The sequence below is a fragment of the Salmo salar genome, chromosome ssa19 (genome assembly GCF_905237065.1).
Source record: "Salmo salar chromosome ssa19, Ssal_v3.1, whole genome shotgun sequence".
Taxonomy (NCBI): domain Eukaryota; kingdom Metazoa; phylum Chordata; class Actinopteri; order Salmoniformes; family Salmonidae; genus Salmo; species Salmo salar.
In genome coordinates, this window is record NC_059460.1 from 61,866,827 (window position 1) to 61,886,866 (window position 20,040).

Genomic DNA, 20,040 nt, shown 5'->3' on the forward strand with positions numbered 1-20,040 from the left:
GGTCAAGCCTACCAATGACACATTGGCATCAGTCGTTATTATGTAAATTCAAGATGGTGCTACCCATACCTCTAATAAACTATTGTTCAAGCTCAAAATTTAAAAAAATAGAGATGTTTCTATGTAAAATCTACGTTTAATATGAGTGGATTGAATACATCTACTTTCTTAGCGTTACCTCCTAAAGTCTTTCCATTCCCCTATAACAGTATTAAACTATAGATATACTCATATCAATCTATATATCCATAGCTGTACATTGTGGTCTTGCTGTTAAAGGGACATTACACTCCATAATCAAAGATGATCAAATGTTTTTAAATCTAAAAAATATTCTAATTTCAAAATGAATCCACGTCCCATGTCTTTTATCCAGCTATATACCTCAACCTAAAATTAATTGAAAAGATCAGCCAGAATAAAATCAGGAAATGATATGGTGCTTATGTTTTCGATGTATTTAAGATAGAAACATAAGTGTGTCTACACACCAGATGACCTGAGACGTGGTAGTATCTCAATATTAGTCTACAATTGATGTCTGAAAATATCTGGAAACTTTTATGTTAAATTGTCCCTTAAATGGTCACTTTAAAGCTAAACCTGGGCTTTTTTAAACAGATATATCCCTGGTGATCTTGCTGGTGGTGTCCCCTCTCATTGGTGTGTCAGCCCTGGTCTTCATTGGCCTCCTTATGCTGCAGAAGTTTCGGCTGCAGACCAGGCTGGCCGGCTCCTGCTGGTGTATCATCAACTACAATGAGATCACTATTATCAAAGAGCCTAAAGTATGAGCCAATTCAAAAATGGATATGTCTGCGATTCCTCTCATCTGAAACATTGTGTAAATGGAAACCAAAGGGAAAGGGGATACCTAGTCAGTTGTCTAACTGAATGTATTCAAAGTATGTATGTAACTAACACAAATATGGTTAACGTCTAGGGAGTGCCGGCCCTATCTCTGAGCACGACAGCCAGTAAGATTGGAAGTGGAGGCTCCTATCAGACCACTCTCTCCTCCACTAGCTACGGACTGAGAGACAACGCAGGGAAAGAGCACATCTACTCCACTATAGGTCTTTTTCAGGTATACACTGACAGAATACAATCTATCTACTCTACAGCAGGATGACTCTGCCGGTTAAATTAACATACTGTTCCAAAGCCATGTCATAAATTACATAGATGTTAACATGAAAGCCGTTATGAATGTTGAAGCAAAACTCATGTGTTTTGAACTGTTTATCATGTCAGGTGTTATGAATGCATAATGTATAACCCTTTCAATTAAAGTGTTATCCATAAAGGCCTCTACCTGCAACTGATACAATCTAATAGATTACAATATAATAGATGTTTTAACTGCAACTGTGTGCCTGCATATGTGTTACTGACACTGTGTTACTACCTACCTCTATTGTGTTCAGGGAAATCAAGTGGCCATCAAATACATGGAGAATCAATCTGTCAGCGATATCAGGAAGCCATCCATCATCGCAGAGTTCAACATGGTAAAGTTGGGTTTCACTAGACTGAAGCCCTTTTGTGGCATTTTCAAACATTTAGTACAATGCCTTTTTAACTTCTAACCATTTGTAAAGTATAAATCCAACAAACACATGGTTAGTACATTAAGAAAGGTAAGAACTGAGCTTTTGAATGGTAGGCCTATGTAAAAAAATATATAAATATACTGTATATTTTGTGGCAGACCAGGGGGTTTGGTCAAGACGTTTACACAGATCAGACATGGACAGAGTTGGATTAGCTCGTTTTCAAGGGTGTTTATTTAAAAAACAAACACAAACAAAATAATTATCTGGGATACCGTCTTCTGGGCTCCGGGTCTTGCTGTATCCTGTGGGGAACAAAACTAAGCTCCCTCCGTTATCCCTGGAACTGAGCACGACTATACGGGAGTCACCTCTCTTCCCCCAGTCCCCTCTCCCGTGTGCTGCCCTTCTAGCAGCTTTATGGGACTCGTCTAGCTGGTGAGCAATCAGCCCCAACTAGTCCTGGCCGGAGATCTCGTCGAGACCTGGCACGTCAAGCAGAGGGAGCCACCCCCGTTAGCTCTGTCGGGGAGGGGGCTGTCGTCAGTGCGACGTATGTCTCCCTTCTCAATAGGCCATCCACATTTCCATGCTTCGCCCCTGACCTGTGCACCACAGAAAAAGAGAATCGTTGAAGGGACAAGAACCACCTGGTGACCCAATCGTTTGTGTCCCTTCCCCTGGCCCAGAGCAGGGGATCATGGTCAGTTACCAGGGTGAAGTGGGTACCCAACACTTGAGAGTGTCTAGCTTCACTGCTAAGCAATGTTTCTCGACAATAGAGTATTTATCTCTCTGGGTATCAGCTTTTGGATTATGTACATGATGGGGTGCTCCTCCCCATTGTGTGCCTGGGCAGGACGGCCCCTAGTCCCGTGTAGCATGCGTCCGTCTGGACCAACATCGGCACCTGGAAATCGGGCATTATGAGAATCGAATGGGAGCACAGCGCTTCCTTCAGGCGCCTGAACGCCGCTTCGGTCTCGCCCGTCTATTTCACTGTTTTCGGGAGGCCGGCCCTGGTTAGATCGGTGAGGGGGGAAGCTATAGCCGTAAAGTTGGGGATAAACCGGCTGTAGTATCCTGCCAGTCCCAGGAAGGACTTGACCTGTGTCTTGTTGTGTGGAACAGGCCAGTCACGTTCCGCGTGGACCTTCCTCTCCTGGTGCTTGACGTTCCCCCATCGAACCCTAGTTTGCATTTCTTGGGGTTTGCTGTCAACCCGGCTTGCCTGAGCGCGTCCAGCACCGCCTGTGGATGATGATATCATTCAAATAGGCCGCTGCGTACTGTTGGTGGGGTCGAAGTACTTTGTCCATCAGGCACTGGAATGTGGGTGGGGCTCCGTGGAGACCGAATGGGAGCACCCGGTACTGATATAATGTGTGGTATACGGTGTCGAAAACGCCGTCTTCTCCCTGGAGGAGGCTGCCAATGGTACCTGCCAATATCCTTTGGTCAGGTCGATGAGCTCGTCCACCCTCGGCATGGGGTAGGCGTCGAACAAGCTGATGTCATTCACACCCCGGAAATTATTACAGAAGTGCAGGCTACCATCTGGGGTGGGCCCCAACACGATGGGGCTGCACCATGCGCTGTGGGACTCTTCGACGACCCCAATCCTCAACATAGCCTCCACATCCTGCTTCATGGCCTTCCTTCGGGCCTCAGGAATCCGATATGGTCTCTTTTGTACCGTTTTTCCGGGCCTCGAAGAACACCGCCATGTTCTGATCGACGATCTCCCTGAGCGCTTGCTTTTGGGCCGGGTCGAGGTCCTCATTGCTCGGAACCACAACTGGTATCGTTGGCATCTTGGGTCCCGACCATAACACTGCCAAGACTGTCCTCTGGTGCCACTTCTTCAACAGGTTCACATGGTGAATCTGTTGGGGTTTCCGTCTCCCTGGCTGCCATGTGTGGTAATTGACGGGTCCCAGCTTCTCTATCACCTCTTACGGCCCGGTCCATGTTGCCAGGAACTTACTTTCGGTCGTGGGGATTAATAACCTCTCTGGGGTATGTGGGACGCTAGTTAATCCAACCACAGTGTCCGATTTCAAAAAGGCTTTACGGCGAAAGCATAACATTAGATTATGTTAGGACAGCGCCTAGACAAGAAAAACCACACAGCCATTTTCCAAGCAAGGAGAGGCGTCACAAAAACCAGAAATACAGCTAAAATTAATCACTAACCTTTGATGATCTTCATCAGATGGCACTCATAGGACTTCATGTTACACAATACATGTATGTTTTGCTCGATAAAGTTCATATTTATATCCAAAAACCCCATTTTACATTGGCGTGTAATGTTCAGAAATGTTTTGCCTCCCAAAACTTCCGGTGAATGAGCACATCAATTTACAGAAATACTCATCATAAATGTTGATGAAATATTCAACAGTTATTCACAGAATTATAGATACACTTCTCCTTAATGCCACCGCTGTGTCAGATTTCAAAAAAGCTTTACGGCGAAAGCAAATTTTGCAATAATCTGAGTACAGCGCTCAGATATCAAAACAAGCCATACAGATACCCGCCATTTTGGAGTCAACAGAAATGACAAAAATTACATTATAAATATTCACTTACCTTTGATGATCTTCATCGGAATGCACTCCCAGGAATCCCAGTTCCAGAATAAATGTTTGTTTTGTTCGATAAAGTCCATAATTTATGTCCAAGAAGGAATTTCTTTCCTTCTTAATGTGTTTGAGCCAATAATTTGTGTTATACAGAAAATAGCCCTATTTGGTAAAAGACCAAGTCCATATTATGGCCAAAACAGCTCAAATAAGCAAAGAGAAACAACAGTCCATCATTACATTAAGACGTTTAGAGAACTTTTAACGTTTTTTCAAGTGCAGTCGCAAAAACCATCAAGCGCTATGATGAAACTGGCTCTCATGAGGACCGCCACAGGAAAGGAATTTACCTCTGCTGCAGAGGATAAGTTCATTAGAGTTACCAGCCTCAGAAATTGCAGCCCAAATAAATGCTTCACAGAGTTCAGTAACAGACACATCTCAACATCAACTGTTCAGAGGAGACTGCGTGAATCAGTCCTTCATGGTCGAATTGCTGCCAAGAAACCACTACTTAACGACACCAATAAGAAGAAGAGACTTGCCTGGGCCAAGAAATACGAGCAATGGACATTAGACCATTGGAAATTTGTTGTTTGGTCTGGAGTCCAAATTGGAGATTTTTGGTTCCAACCGCCGTGTCTTTGAGAGACGCAGTGTGGGTGAACGTATGATCTCCGCATGTGTATTTCCCACCGTGAAGCATGGAGGAGGAGGTGTGATGGTGTGAGGGTGCTTTACTAGTGACACTGTCAGTGATTTATTTAGAATTCAAGGCACACTTAACCAGCATGGCTACCACAGCATTCTGCAGTGTTACACCATCCCATCTGGTTTGGGCTTAGTGGGACTATTGATTGTTTTTTAACTGGACAATGACCCAACACACCTCCAAGCTGTGTAAGAGCTATTTGACCAAGGAGAATGATGGAGTGCTGCATGAAATTACCTATATTTTGATTGAACACTTTTTGATTACTATTTGATTCCATATGTGTTATTTCATAGTTTTGATGTCTTCACTATTATTCTACAATGTAGAAAATAGTAAAAATAAGGAAAAGCCCTTGAATGAGTGGGTGTGTCCAAACTTTTGACTGGTACTGTATGTGTGTATATATATATATATATTTACATAATTGACTCAATATTGAGTCCAAAACAATCACTGGCAGTTGAAGTTTGTATGCTTATGATTATTCCGGTTTTTAAAATTGCACATTGAATTCAATAAAAAATGTAATCTTAATATTTATTAATAATTCATTATTATTGAAAAACCCATTTGTAAGTATTTCTGTAAATAATTCTCTGTATTCCTTTATAAAACAGTTGAGAGAGATGAAGCATGAAAACTTGGTGCAGTTCTTTGGGGTTTGCATTGACCCTCCAAAGGTCTGTATGGTCATGCAGTACTGCAAGAAAGGCAGCCTGAAGGTAACAGCATAGGACTGTGATGGTCCGGATTGAAATGCCACCATAAACTATTTATAAGTCCTTCGTAGATGCTTTACAACTGATTTATAAGCAAATTCACACTATATAAACTCTGTTACAACAATGTATATAGAATGCTATTTGTCAAACATCTGCGAATGCCATATAAACAGTTCATAAAGGCTTCATAAAGTTTTTAACCCATCCCTTACGTTCCGGGTCAATTTGACCCATTTTTTTTTTTAAATCACTAACATACTTAATCAACTCTCCTCTGTATGAATCTCACACTTGTAAAATGTGTAATTTACACACAATAAAACACCCTACCCGGTACAAGAAAAGTGACATCCATGATGTTCTGTGTCAATTTGACTCGGAATTTGACCGTGAGCTTGGTCTATATATCTCTTGAACGTTATGTCCTAGAAACAAGCTTCTTCAGAGGAATGGTGCAACCATGCTGGTCACAGTATTATTTCCCTATGATGCTCAAAGGCTGAGCAACACAGATCTGAAGTCAATTTGACACGCAATTTGACCCTTGAACTTGACCATTTTCAAGCTCTTGAGGCTGAACAACACTGATCTGAAGTTGATCTAAAACTGAGTTTTGACAAATTATGATTGTACGATCTTACGGATTTATGACTTTTTACATGCATCAAACATTTGGGTCTAAGTTTAGAAAGGTTGGGGCTATCAACCCACGGGGGAAAAAAATCTGAAAGGTGACATTCTCAGCAACATTTAGATAAGGGGAACTGTACTTACCGTACCTTTTGTGTTCACTGTACCGAATCAAATTGAGCCAGAACATAACTTGTGTATAGCCGAATCGAACATAAGAGAAGGGTTCAAGTTGATGTTCATTTAAAGTGGTACCACTGCTGCTTTTCTTGTACCACTCTATATAAGGGATCATATTATGTGGTGCGTTGTGTTTAGTAAAAAACTAAAGTTCAGGTAGTACTTTCTCATTTATCTCTGTTTCCCAAAAAACCCTCCCTAATGGACACGACTCAGATGTCAATCATTGGGTTGTAAGGATTGCTACAAAATGTATCCTTTTTGTTGTTTGTGACTGCAGGATGTTCTGAAATGCACTGACATTGAGCTGGATTGGATGTTTAAACTGTCCTTTGCATACGATATTGTTAATGTGAGTAAAAATCCCTTTAGACTGGTACGTCCTTTATGTGAACAGGGCTAGACTTTTTCCCGGTTTAGTTTGACACTGTTGATTTACTTGCAGGGGATGGAGTACATCCACAAGAGTAGCTTGAAGTCCCATGGCAACTTGAAACCCAGCACGTGTCTGGTGGACAGCAGACTTCAGGTCAAACTCTCTGGCTTTGGACTGTGGGAGTTCAAACACGGCACTAAACACAAAGTCATCCCTCTGGAAAATCCCAAATTTGAAGGTTAATAGTTCAATTGATCATGGTAGTAGAACTGAGTAGTTTGATGTAATCACTATTCAGACTATTCAGACTATTCAGTGTTTGGAGATGTTTATGAGGCCTTCCTTCATAAGACCTTTACAGATGCTTCAGAAATCATTCATAAGCAAATATCATGCTATATAAAGTAGGGCAAAAGAGTTATGGCACATTTGGCAAAGCAACAGACGTAGCAACCTTTTATATTAACCATTATGTAGTATTACTTTGCTTAAAATAATTTGTGAAGCATCTATGTCGGGCTTACGAAGACTTAAGGAATGCCCTATGACGCCTTTATCAATTGTTGTTTGTGGGACCTTAAATGGACATAAATGATATCAGTGTTATATTAAACGTCATGAAACCCATTACGAATGTTGAGACAGAGCTTATGAATGTGTCTATCAATGTATGCCCCTCTCAAGTAAAGTCTTACCACAAGTCGAATTAACCATAGTTTGATGCCACTTTGTCTAGAGATGTACTGGACGGCTCCAGAACTTCTGAGGCAAGATCAGCTCCCGTTCAATGGCACACCCAAGGGGGACATCTACAGCTTTGCAATGATTATGCGTGAGCTGATCTACAGCTCAGAGGTGGATCCATACCACGATATCCAGCTGGAGCCAAAAGGTGCGTTATTAATTGATTCTAGAAGGTCCTCGAAAACACCACAAATTATAATCCGTCCTTTGTGGGGAAAATAGTTATGTAAAGTGGTAAAACTGTATTGTTCTGTATCAAGTCCATTAGAAACTGGGGCTGGGACATGGTAGTCTTGTTGTACTTGGTATCACGTTGTGTAGAAAGTGTTTGTGTCTCATTGGTTTTCTCCAGAGATTATCAAGCAATTGCGGGTCCCTCTCTTAGGGGAGCCCCTCAGGCCGACCTTGTGCCCCCAGATGTGCAACGAGGGGCTGGTCGACCTTCTGAAGGCCTGCTGGAGTGAGAACCCTGACTACAGACCTCCTTTTGGCTCCATCAGAAGGCAGCTGAAGGAGACCAGCCCAGAAAGGTCTGTTGTGGAGAGACCAGCCCAGACAGGGACAGACTTGCCCAGACAGGGACAGACTTGCCCAGACAGGAAGAGACCAACATGTTGAATGCACCGAGCTGTCTGTCTAAACTACTGGCACACAGCTCGGACACCCATGCATACCCCACAAGACATGCCACAAGAGATCTCTTCACAGTCCCTAAGTCCAGAACAGACTATGGGAGGCACACAGTACTACATAGAGCCATGACTACATGGAACTCTACTCCCCATCAAGTAACTGACGCAAGCAGTAACATTTTATTTAAAAAACAGATAAAAAAATACCTTATGGAACAGTGGGGACTGTGAAGCAACACAAACATTGGCACAGACACATGCATACACGCGCGCACACACACACACACACACACACACACACACACACACACACACACACACACACACACACACACACACACGCAATATACATACACATGGATTTAGTACTGTATATATGTGGTAGTGGTGGAGTAGGGGCCTGAAGACACACAGTGTGTTGTGAAATCTGTGAATGTATTGTAATGTTTTTAAAATTGTATAAACTGCCTTAATTTAGCTGGACCCCAGGATGAGTAGCTGCTTCTTTGGCAGCAGCTAATGGGGATCCATGATAAATAAAAATACAAATACAAACCTAGACAGGGAGAGACGTGCCAGCCCAGACAGGTAGAGACCAACCTAGATAGGAACTAACCAGCCCAGGCAACCCAGACTTTTCTTATATGGCGGGCTGGTATGTACAAAACAATCTTCTTGAGTTCCAGAAGGTTCCATGTTGTAGCTGAAAGGTTTGTCTGCCTGGTTGAGTGATTATCCTGTAAGGGCCAGACAAATTGGTTTTCAGCTTATGTCCTGTCAGTGATCTCTTTACCCAGACACAATCTCCAACTTGAAGTGAGGGATCCTCCTTGACATTGTTACTTTTGTTGTAGTACTTATTTTGAGCATCCTGATGTTTCTGTACTTCTGCCATTAGCTTTTCGTCATCAGGTGGTTTGTCAGCCACGAAGGGTGGACGGACTGTATCCAGCGGGACTCTCCAGGTTCTTTCAATCATGAGCTCGACGGGTGTTTTTCCCGTCAGAGAACTGTTTTCCTTCTTGGAGCTGGGCACGAAGACAATACTTCAAGACTTTGTTAAACCTCTCTACACCTATGGTGGCTAATGAATAGTATAACAGGGTCTTCTGGTGCACCATTCCATCTTTTTTTTTGTAGGACGTGAAGTCAGCTTGGAATTGCGGGCCATTATCAGTCACTAGAACTTGAGGCATTTTTGTGTGAACAGATCTTAAAGTCAATTGATCACAGTTGCTGTGGTCACATTGCTTGTGGCTATGACTTCAGGCCTTTTACTGTACAGGTCTGTCACAATGATCAGGTACTTCTGGTGAGCTAGAGCTGCTTGTAGTTCTCCGAAGATAACCACTTGAATCTTTACCCAAGGTTCTTCAGGTGATGGTATTGGTTCTTGTGGTGGTTTCTCTGGTCTGAGCAATTTTTCACTCAGTGCGCATGGCACACAATCCATCTTTGGCCAACATACTTTGCTGCAAAGGAACTGCTTCCTCTTTCTTGTTGCTGGGTGTTCTTCATGTGCTCCGGCGAGCACATTCTCTTGGTGGACCTTTCCATCCTTCCATCTAGGGTAGCACTTCACTTACTACTGGATCTTGTAGCGTCTCTTGAGCGCTTTTCAGGTGTGATGGCAGCTTGTAACTTCTCAATGAAGGTATGTTGACAGTACCCCCCCCCCCCCTAGGGGCATAGAAGCCCGACGATTCCTCTGAGGCGTGGGAGCCTGATGCGCCAGCTGAGGCGTGGGAGCCTGACGTGCCGGCTGAGGCATGACGTGGGATGTGAGCCTGATGAGCCGGCTGAGGCGTGGGAGCCCGATGAGCCGGCTGAGGCATGACGTAGGATGGGAGCCTGCCGAGCAAACCGAGGCAAGAAAACCTCTCAAGCCAGCTAAGGCGTGGAAGCCTGACGAGTCAGCTGAGGCACCCCCGGTTCCATTGGCGGCGGCATCCGGACCCAACGTCACCACCAAAAACAAAAAACACGAACTCCATGATGCTTCAAATAGTGGTGTCAGCATTCTGTAACGACAGACGCTGGAGACGAGAAGCAAGTACAGGGAGTGAACATTTAATGAAACAAGAACAGCGTCTGGACAGGGGGAACAAAATGACATTATGACAATAATGCTGACACGGGGAACCAACTGAGGAACAGACAGATATAGAGGGGCAATCAACAAAGTGAATGAGTCCAGGTGAGTCCAATTAGCGGTGATGCGCGTAATGATGGTGACAGGTGTGCGTAATGATGGGCAGCCTGGCCCTCGAGCGCCAGAGAGGGCGAGCGGGAGCAGGCGTGACACATGGGCTACTGAAGCATTGCAGGTAATGAACATAATTCGACCTGGGTGGAAGTAAGCCAGAACAGGCGGTTCTGCTATTGTAGGCACCTTGTCACACACCCCTCCCCTTAAGTCTCAGCTTCTTTAGTAGCTGAGCACAGGACTTGGGTACCAAGGCTCAGACAGCCTGTGAACCAGGGCCCAGCATTGATTGCCAATGGGGTTGTAGATTGTTTGTTCAGGGGCGGAAATGGGCACAATGTTTGTAGAGTAGATGGGGACCAAGAGGCAATCCATGGTCAGAGAAGGGCTTGACCCTCTGCCTAACAGCAGGAACCAGGATAGGCAAAACAGAGCTCACCTGTGATGACGTGGGGATTTTAGCACAAGGCTCCACCAGGGCACAGAGAGAGCAACTTGGGGAATCACCAGTCAACACTGGCGACACAGTGGAGATGGATACCTCCATCTCTAAGACAGAAGGGCCTTCTTTAACCTCTCTAGGGTCGGCGGGACGAAATCGTCCCACCTACGTAACAGCCAGTGGAATCCTGTGGCGCGTTATTCAAATACCTTAGAAATGCTATTACTTCAATTTCTCAAACATATGACTATTTTAAACCATTTTAAAGACTAGACTCTCGTTAATCTAACCACACTGTCCGATTTCAAAAAGGCTTTACAACGAAAGCAAAACATTAGATTATGTCAGCAGAGTACCCAGCCAGAAATAATCAGACACCCATTTTTCAAGCTAGCATATAATGTCACATAAATCCAAACCACAGCTAAATGCAGCACTAACCTTTGATGATCTTCATCAGATGACACACCTAGGACATTATGTTATACAATACATGCATGTTTTGTTCAATCAAGTTCATATTTATATCAAAAACCAGCTTTTTACATTAGCATGTGACGTTCAGAACTAGCACACAGGCAAACTTCCGGTGAATTTACTAAAAATGTACTAAATTACTCACGATAAACGTTCACAAAAAGCATAACAATTATTTTAAGAATTATAGATACAGAACTCCTCTATGCACTCGATATGTCCGATTTTAAAATAGCTTTTCGGTGAAAGCACATTTTGCAATATTCTCAGTAGATAGCCCGGCATCACAGGGCTAGCTATTTAGACACCCAGCAAGTTTAGCACTCACCAAAGTCAGATTTACTATAAGAAAAATGTTATTACCTTTGGTGTTCTTCGTCAGAATGCACTCCCAGGACTTCTACTTCAATGACAAATGTTGGTTTGGTTCAAAATAATCCATAGTTATATCCAAATAGCGGCGTTTTGTTCGTGCGTTCAAGACACTATCCGAATGGTAAAGAAGGGTGACGAGCACGACGCATTTCGTGACCAAAAAATTCTAAATATTCCATTACCGTACTTCGAAGTATGTCAACCGCTGTTTAAAATCAATTTTTATGCCATTTTTCTCGTAAAAAAGCGATAATATTCCGACCGGGAATCTGCGTTTAGGTAAAAAGACGAAAGAAAATAAAGCATGGGGTCGACTCGTGCACGCGCCTAAGCCCATTGTCCTCTGATCGGCCACTTGCCAAAAGCACAAATGTGTTTCAGCCTGGGGCTGGAATTACATCATTCAGCTTTTTCCCGCCTTCTGAGAGCCTATGGGAGCCGTAGGAAGTGTCACGTTACAGCAAAGATCCTCAGTCTTCAATAAACAGAGGCAAGAAGCTCAAGGAATGGTCAGACAGGCCACTTCCTGTAAGGAATCTTCTCAGGTTTTTGCCTGCCATATGAGTTCTGTTATACTCACAGACACCATTCAAACAGTTTTAGAAACTTTAGAGTGTTTTGTATCCAAAGCCAATAATTATATGCATATTCTAGTTTCTGGGCAGTAGTAATAACCAGATTAAATCGGGTACGTTTTTTATCCGGCCGTGTAAATACTGCCCCCTACCCCCAACAGGTTAAGACCCAGCAGTTGAGTAGGACCCTACAGTGGGCCCCTGTGCATCGGAAAGTAGGCACTCCTCTTTTGGGACAGGAACAGTCACAGGAGTAGGGCTGTTACGGTGACAGTATTACCGTCACACTGGCGGTCACGGGTCATGACGGCAGTCAAATTCTACGTGACCGTTTAGTCATGGTAACTAGGCTTCTCCAAGCTCTGTTGCTTATGGTCATTAGTAGCCTACCAATCTTCTTAACTTCCTTGTACTGCCTGGTACTCAGCACTCTATTGTCCCTCTAATCACTTTGACATAAATGCAAATGTAATCGAAAATCTAATAAAACTGGAGGATCCCATCAGCTTTCTATAGGCTAGGCCTACTATAATTATTTCTCAACTTTCCTAATATTAAGCACATTGCTTTTCTTTACAACAGGAGTATAGCCTATCTGGCTAGCATGAAAATGAACCACGGGAAAAGTGTCCTCCATTCGCTATTTAAGTGCATACTGTAGATGACATGTCTGTTTTTCCACTACCTTGTTTCGAGACAGGTGCATGATATTGGTCCCTTCTAAATCAAAACAAATTTCACACATCTATTATTTAGTATGTATAAAGACAAGATTAAATCAAGAACAATCTGATGGGCGACAATATTAGCCTGAAAACAAAGAAGAGCCGCACACTCTAGGAGCTCAGATGCAAAAATGTAATGTCCAACGTTTCGACAGGCAAGCTGTCTTCATCAGGGTATGATCACAAACACTGCGGGATGACTCGTTTATATAGTGTCAAAAGACACACACAGGTGTCTGTAATCATGGCCAAGTGTGGCCTAATATCATTGGTTAATTCTCAAATATTAAAATGGAATACAAAGAACAGCATACAAAAAACAAATGGATAGCATACGATCATAGATTCATTTTAGACTACACAAGCTTACAAACAATTACAATGGCAAAGTCACAATAATCACAAGAATAGCTTCAGATCAAAGTCTATGTTGAGACCGAAGGGAGCAAGAGTCTTTAAATTAAAGATCCAGGCAGCCTCTCGTTTTAACAATAAATGATCAAGGTCACCCCCTCTCCTAGGGAGAGTGACATGTTCGATGGCAATATAACGCAGAGACGAAATCAAGTGATTTGCTTCCAAAAAGTGGGCCGCAACTGGGTAAGTCGAGTTTTTGCACCTAATGGTGCTATGATGCTCTGAGATACGTACTTTTAATTCGCACTTTGTTTTACCCACATCATTTTGAAAAAGATCATGTCTCGTTTTGTTTAGAATTTTCTCAATGGCAATATTAATCTGATCATTTTTGTACCCCATCTCCCTGAATTTTCTTTGCGTCTCAGCCATATTTCTGTCGAAATCTGATCGTTTTTTGCAAATATTAGCCTATCACTTGTGAATTACATATTAGCGCTTGTGAATGATGCCAAGCTTGTGTGCAATAAGGCAAGAAACAGAGCATGCCTTTTTTGGCGACATTTTCAAATCATAGTCTCACCTCATGTAGCCTAGCCCATAGGCCTATATGTTTTGATAAGGTTTGTATCAATAACTTCTTAAAAGTAAGCACATGAATCCAGTTTACAACGGGTGTAGAGCCTAACTGGCATACATATGCAGCGCGTGAGTTTCAACTTTGTGGAAGATAATTTTCATCGTAAAAATGTAGATTGATATTTAGCCTGACGAAAGGTAAATGTGGACAGAATTGAGCTATCTGAGAGAGCCATGTGAGTGAGAGGTGCTTCGGAGAAATCAGCCTGGCGAAGGGAATTATAATTGTTTTATTCAGCCCAAGTGCAACAACAGCCACTAGCCGCAAAAGGGATGGATTTTTTTAAGGGGCATTGCGGCCACACAAGGGGGATGCTGTCGGGATATTCAAGGCATTATCAAGTGCGTGTCAAATTGTGAATGAGAGATGAAATGATGTGCAGCCTGTGCAAATAACAAAGCAGAGCTCATGCCTTTCATAGTACTTTTTTCAAATCATTATTAGAGTCGCATCATGCACACTTACATTTTATTAAAAATACAAACGTTGGGCTATATGTTTTGATCACAACTAAAGTTGCATAAATAACTCTATATGAAGCGTATATTTTAAGACCTATTTCTTTGTTAACCGCTCAACACAGAATGTGCGCACTCACTCAGAAATCTTTTGGAGAAAACATCCTTTCTACAGTATTTTATTCAGCTATGTTCAATCGTATTCTTCATACTACAAAATAATTTAAAAAGATAATGCCACAGAATTCTAAGCAAATCTTGTCTGCTAAATGAACTAGTGTAGCCCACACACATATGGCATAGCCAGACCAGGGCCTAACATCAGGACAAAGAGTATGTTATTCTGTTCTTCTGAAATAGACTACATTTTCTTCATATCATGTTTCTTCAGACCGATCTAAAATACCTAATGGATTGATTGTGATGGTGTAGGCTATGGATTTATTATACTTTTTAAAATGTAGATGTTCCAAAGGTCTGCGTCAGTGGCTTGTAGGCTATGTGTGGATCCAGGAGACACTAAATATGTTTATGTTAATTAACGATCAATTACCGTGAGACCGGCAGTTATTTGCGTGACAATCTGACTACCTTTAATGACTGCCACAGCCCTAGACAAAAGGAAGCAGTTGAAGCTCCTGCTCAGCTGGAAGAGTAGGGGACACCACTCCCTCAAGAGAAGGTGTCTCCTCGATGGTGTTAGTTCTAATTATCAGAGTAAGAACTCAACAGACACTATGAAAGCTTAAACCAAATGTATTCGCCCATTTGGTCAAAACAGCTGCATCAGACAAAATACATATTCACACAAGCACTGATATTTAACCCTTTCTCCTATGCTGAGTCTCCTCCTACACATCTCAACAGCCAATGCATCTCTGTTGCTAGACAGAACCTTAGTGATACCTGCACTTCCTCACTTCATCTGACCTGACCTCTGCCCCAAAGTGCTCACTCCTCCCCAACTCGTGGCTGTCATGTTGACTCGTACCAGACGGTGTCTTTCCTTCTCTCATAGGATCCCTGATGGCTAACAATAACATATCCTGACATAATGTAAATGTTATAAATCATCCTCTTTCCCTCAGTGAAAGGAATAAGTATATTTCATGATTTCATAAGTCAAGAAATCAGAACCCAACAATGGAAACCAGAGCCTCAGACGGCTCCAGCTGCAGGTCTGAAACGCCAGGACCTGGGGTGGCCCACTCACAATCCGATGTGCAAGCAGGTGGCGCCACCTCCTAAAAACTCCAGGAGAAACCACTGCACTTGGTGGTACTCCTCACATGGAAAATCAGTAGGGTAGGCTAAAATACCTAATGGCCGTGATGAATGGCAGGACTGGCTGAGTAACTCAATGATGACAGCTGTAGCGTCAATGGTGTCTTCCTCCCCTAGCAGCCACTCCCACCAGGCCTCAGCCAATTCACATTACAATGGCCATACTTAACTCATTAATGCAAACAAAGGTATAATTAGCATAAACATTGACATTCAGTTAGTCACTCCTAAACTGAGGCAAATGTCAGAAGGGCTGGTCCATTTTTTGCTTAGTGGGCCTGTCTGACTTGTTGTTTTTTTGCGCAAAATTATAATTACCTGGCTAATAATGGGGCCTTAATGAATAAAATGGGCTGGTGTGTTAGCAATGCAAGAGAAGATTTTTGGTCCCAGGCATCCCTTGCCTAAGCTAATGATGTTTTCACTATCATTATTGTTTTCCTCACCTCATGTAATATCAGTCTATACCATTTATCGACTCATCTATTTTATACTTCTCAGTCATGCGAATATCCTTGACAACATGGTGAACAAGTTGGAGAGCTATGCCAACCACCTGGAGGAGGTGGTTGAAGAGAGAACCAAACAGCTTACAGCAGAGAAGACCCGGTCGGACAAGCTCCTCTCCAGTATGTTACCAAGGTAACACAGGCCTTGTCTCAAATATCTCAAATATTGAGATTTATAAGATATTATTTTTGCAGAATTCAGTGCTGTTTTGTGGACAGAACATTGGTGTAACATACCCTTTATATATATTTAACCCACTCCATTGACTTCCCTGGCTTGACTGACAGGTACATAGCGGACCATCTGATGGCTGGGAAGTCGGTGGAGCCTCAGGGTTATGACATGGTGACAATCTTTTTCTCGGACATCGTGGGCTTCACCACCATGTGCTCCATTAGCTCTGCCCTGGAGGTGGTCACCGTCCTCAATGACCTCTACAGTCTCTTTGATGAGATCATCAAGCTCTACGATGTCTACAAGGTACATTATACCTGTACAATCATTTTAAAGTGTTAGACAGACCCCAGCTTTTTTGGGGGTACCACTTCACCTCAAGTGACACCATTAACTTACATAGTTATTAGGGCATGGTAAAACTTTATTGAAGGTTACCCACATAAGGAATTCATAATCCCTACATAATGCATAAGCAGTAAATACGCATTTAAAAAAATAACTTATGAAATGCTGATGTAGGCTACTGTTTATGAATACATTATGGGTTCTGCATGTGCCTACTGCATGTGCCTACACCCCTTGACTTTTCTCCCCAAAATTGTGTTACAGCCTGAATTTAAAATTGATTAAATTTAAATTTCTGTCACTGGTCTACACACAATACCACATAGTGTCAAAGTGGAATAATGTCTTGAGTCAATAAGTATTCAACCCCATTGTTATGGGAAGCCTAAATTAGTTCAGTAGTAAAAATTTGCTAAACAAGTTGCATAATATGTTGCCTGGACTCACTCTGTGTGCAAAAATAGTGTTTAACATTATTTTTGAATGACTACCTCATCTCTTTACCTCAACCATACAATTATCTGTAATTTAACCTTTATTTAACTAGGCAAGTCAGTTAAGAACAAATTCTTATTTACAATGACAGCCTACCCCATCAAACCCTAACGACGCTGGGCCAATTGTGCGCCACCCTATGGGTCTCCCAATCATGGCTGGTTGTGATGCAGCCTGGTATCGAACCAGGGTCTGTAGTGACGCCTCTAGCACTGAGATGCAGTGCCTTATTCCGCTGCACCACTCAGGAGCCCCCAGTAAGGTGTGGTGGAAATTCTAACCAAGTGAGAGAGACTTTGTTATTTATTCAAACAATCAATCTTTATTATCGATTAAGAATTGCAATAAGGAAGCTGTTCAACGACCACCCATCGGTAATCGTTGAGTTACAGCTCTTTATAGCAAAGTACATCCTTCTGAATGTTCATGACAAACAGATGTGTATAATTATACAAAGGTACATTATGCTATCAAGCAACAGACAGCGAGATTTACATTGCGCCAGATTTCTGTCTCTAGGTCATTTACTGCTCGTTTACACAGGGTTATCTTCGTCTTAAACTTCTTATGGCTCAAATCCCGTTAACGGGATCAATTTGACAACATCCGGTGAAATGGCAGAGTGCCAAATTCAAAATAAAATATTAAAAATATTTAACTTTTATACATTCACAAGTGCAATACACCAAATTAAAGCTGAACTTCTTGTTAATCTAGTTAATCTAGTTAAAATCTAGTCAGATTTCAAAAAGGCTTTACGGCGAAAGAAAACCATGCGATAATCTGAGGACAGCGCCCAGCATACCAACACATGAAAATCAGATTTCAACCCGCCAGGCGCGACACAAAAGTCAGAAATAACGATTTAATTCATGCCTTACCTTTGAAGAACTTCTCTATTGGCACTCCAATATGTCCCATAAACATCACAAATGGTCCTTTTGTTCGATTAATTCCATCGTTATATCGCCAAAATGTCCATTTATTTGGCGCGTTTGATTAAAAAAAACACCGGTTCCATCTCGCGCAATATGACTACAAAATATCTAATAAGTTACCTGTAATCTTGATCTAAACATTTCAAACAACTTTCCTAATACAACTTTAGGTATTTTTTAACGTAAATAATCGATCAAATTTAAGACGGAATAAACTGTGTTCAATACCGGAGGAAAACAAAGAAAGCGCGTTCCAGGTCGTGCTCATCAAAACATTAGAGAGCTCTAGGCTGGACCCTCGTTCTGGACAGCCGTACTTCTTCATTTCTCTAAAGAAAAACATCAACCAATTTCTAAAGACTGTTGACATCTAGTGGAAGCTATAGGAACTGCAAGCATATTTCTATTAAAACGGGCTTACCATTGAAAACCAATGGCAAACAGATTGACCTCAAAAAAGTTTTTCCCTGGATGGATTGTGCTCGGGGAAATCAGTTCTGTTATACTCACAGACATTATTCAAACAGTTTTAGAAACTTTAGAGTGTTTTCTATCCACATCTACCAATTATATGCATATCCTAGCTTCTGGGCCTGAGTAGCAGGCAGTTTACTTTGGGCACACTTTTCATCCGGACGTGAAAATAGCGCCCCCAAGCCTAGAGAAGTTAACTTCTCTAGGCTTGGGAGAAGATACACAGATAAGATACACAGATACAAATAATTCAATGGAATGCAGGCTGTAGGTTCTATCACCAAGCCATCATAAATCAATTGCTAGCGCCAAGCCCCAGAGGCGTAACGAAGTCCCACAGACATAGATGAGAGAGTACTGAGAAACCTTATTCGATGCATAAACAGAATTAAACATAATCTTGTAATTTTGGATGGTGTATCAATACAGCCAGTCACAGCAAAGATACAGGCATCTTTCCTAACTCAGTTGCTGGAGAGAAAGGTAACTGCTCAGGGATTATGAGGCCAACGATTATGAGGCCAATGGTGACTTTAAAACAGTTACAGAGTTGATTGGCTGTGATAGGAGAAAACTGAGGATGGACCAACAACATTGTAGCTACTCCACAATACTAACCTAATTGACAGAGTGAAAAAAAAGGAAGCATCCTGTGTGCAAAAACATGCATCCATGCATCCTCTGTGCAACAAGGCACAAAAGTAATGCTGCAAAAAATGTTGCAAAGCAATTCATTTTTTTTGTCCTGAATACAAAGTGTTATGTTTTGGCCAAATCCAATACAACACATTACAGATTACCACTCATCATATTTTCAAGCATAGTGGTGGCAGCATCATGGTATGGGTATGCTTGTAATCGTTAAGGACTGGGGAGTTTTTCAGGATAAAATATAAATGGAATGGAGCTAAGTACAGGCAAATCCTGGCAGAAAACCTGGTTCAGTCTACTTTGAACCAGAAACTGGGAGATGAAATCACCTTTCAGCAGGACAATAACCTAAAACACAAGACCAAATCTACACTGCAGTTGCTTACCAAGAAGACAGTGATTGTTTCTGAGTGGCCGAGTTACAGTTTGGACTTAAATCTGCTTGAAAATCTATGGTAAGACTTGAAAATGGTTGTCTAGCAGTGATCAACAACCAATTTGACAGAGCTTGAAGAATTTTGAAAATTATAATTGGCAAACATTGCACAATCCAGGTGTGGAATTGTAATCGGGTCAACTGTTATCGGGTCATTCTCATAATTTTTTTTTTTTTTAAAAAAATAACCTCATTAACAAAAAAAATGGTCTCATAATTTCATAATTATGTTTTTGGATCAAATATGAAGCATTTTACAAACTTTTTTACAAAATGTAAAGTTCAACAAATTAATAAACAAATCAATATTTCCAATATTTTTTTTTTTACAT

The 20,040-nt window shown here is 41.9% G+C and overlaps 1 protein-coding gene across 1 annotated transcript in view; it reads left to right on the forward strand.

Moving 5' to 3' along the window:
- The window catches only part of gucy2g (guanylate cyclase 2g), a 91,192-nt gene that overhangs the window by 49,762 nt on the left and 21,390 nt on the right, over positions 1-20,040 (forward strand). The window contains exons 8-17 of the mRNA XM_045701910.1: positions 622-788; positions 944-1,087; positions 1,428-1,516; positions 5,482-5,581; positions 6,672-6,743; positions 6,837-7,005; positions 7,504-7,659; positions 7,864-8,041; positions 16,184-16,324; positions 16,480-16,672. Coding sequence (XP_045557866.1) covers positions 622-788; positions 944-1,087; positions 1,428-1,516; positions 5,482-5,581; positions 6,672-6,743; positions 6,837-7,005; positions 7,504-7,659; positions 7,864-8,041; positions 16,184-16,324; positions 16,480-16,672 — 1,409 coding nt within the window. The remainder of the gene's footprint in view (positions 1-621; positions 789-943; positions 1,088-1,427; positions 1,517-5,481; positions 5,582-6,671; positions 6,744-6,836; positions 7,006-7,503; positions 7,660-7,863; positions 8,042-16,183; positions 16,325-16,479; positions 16,673-20,040) is intronic.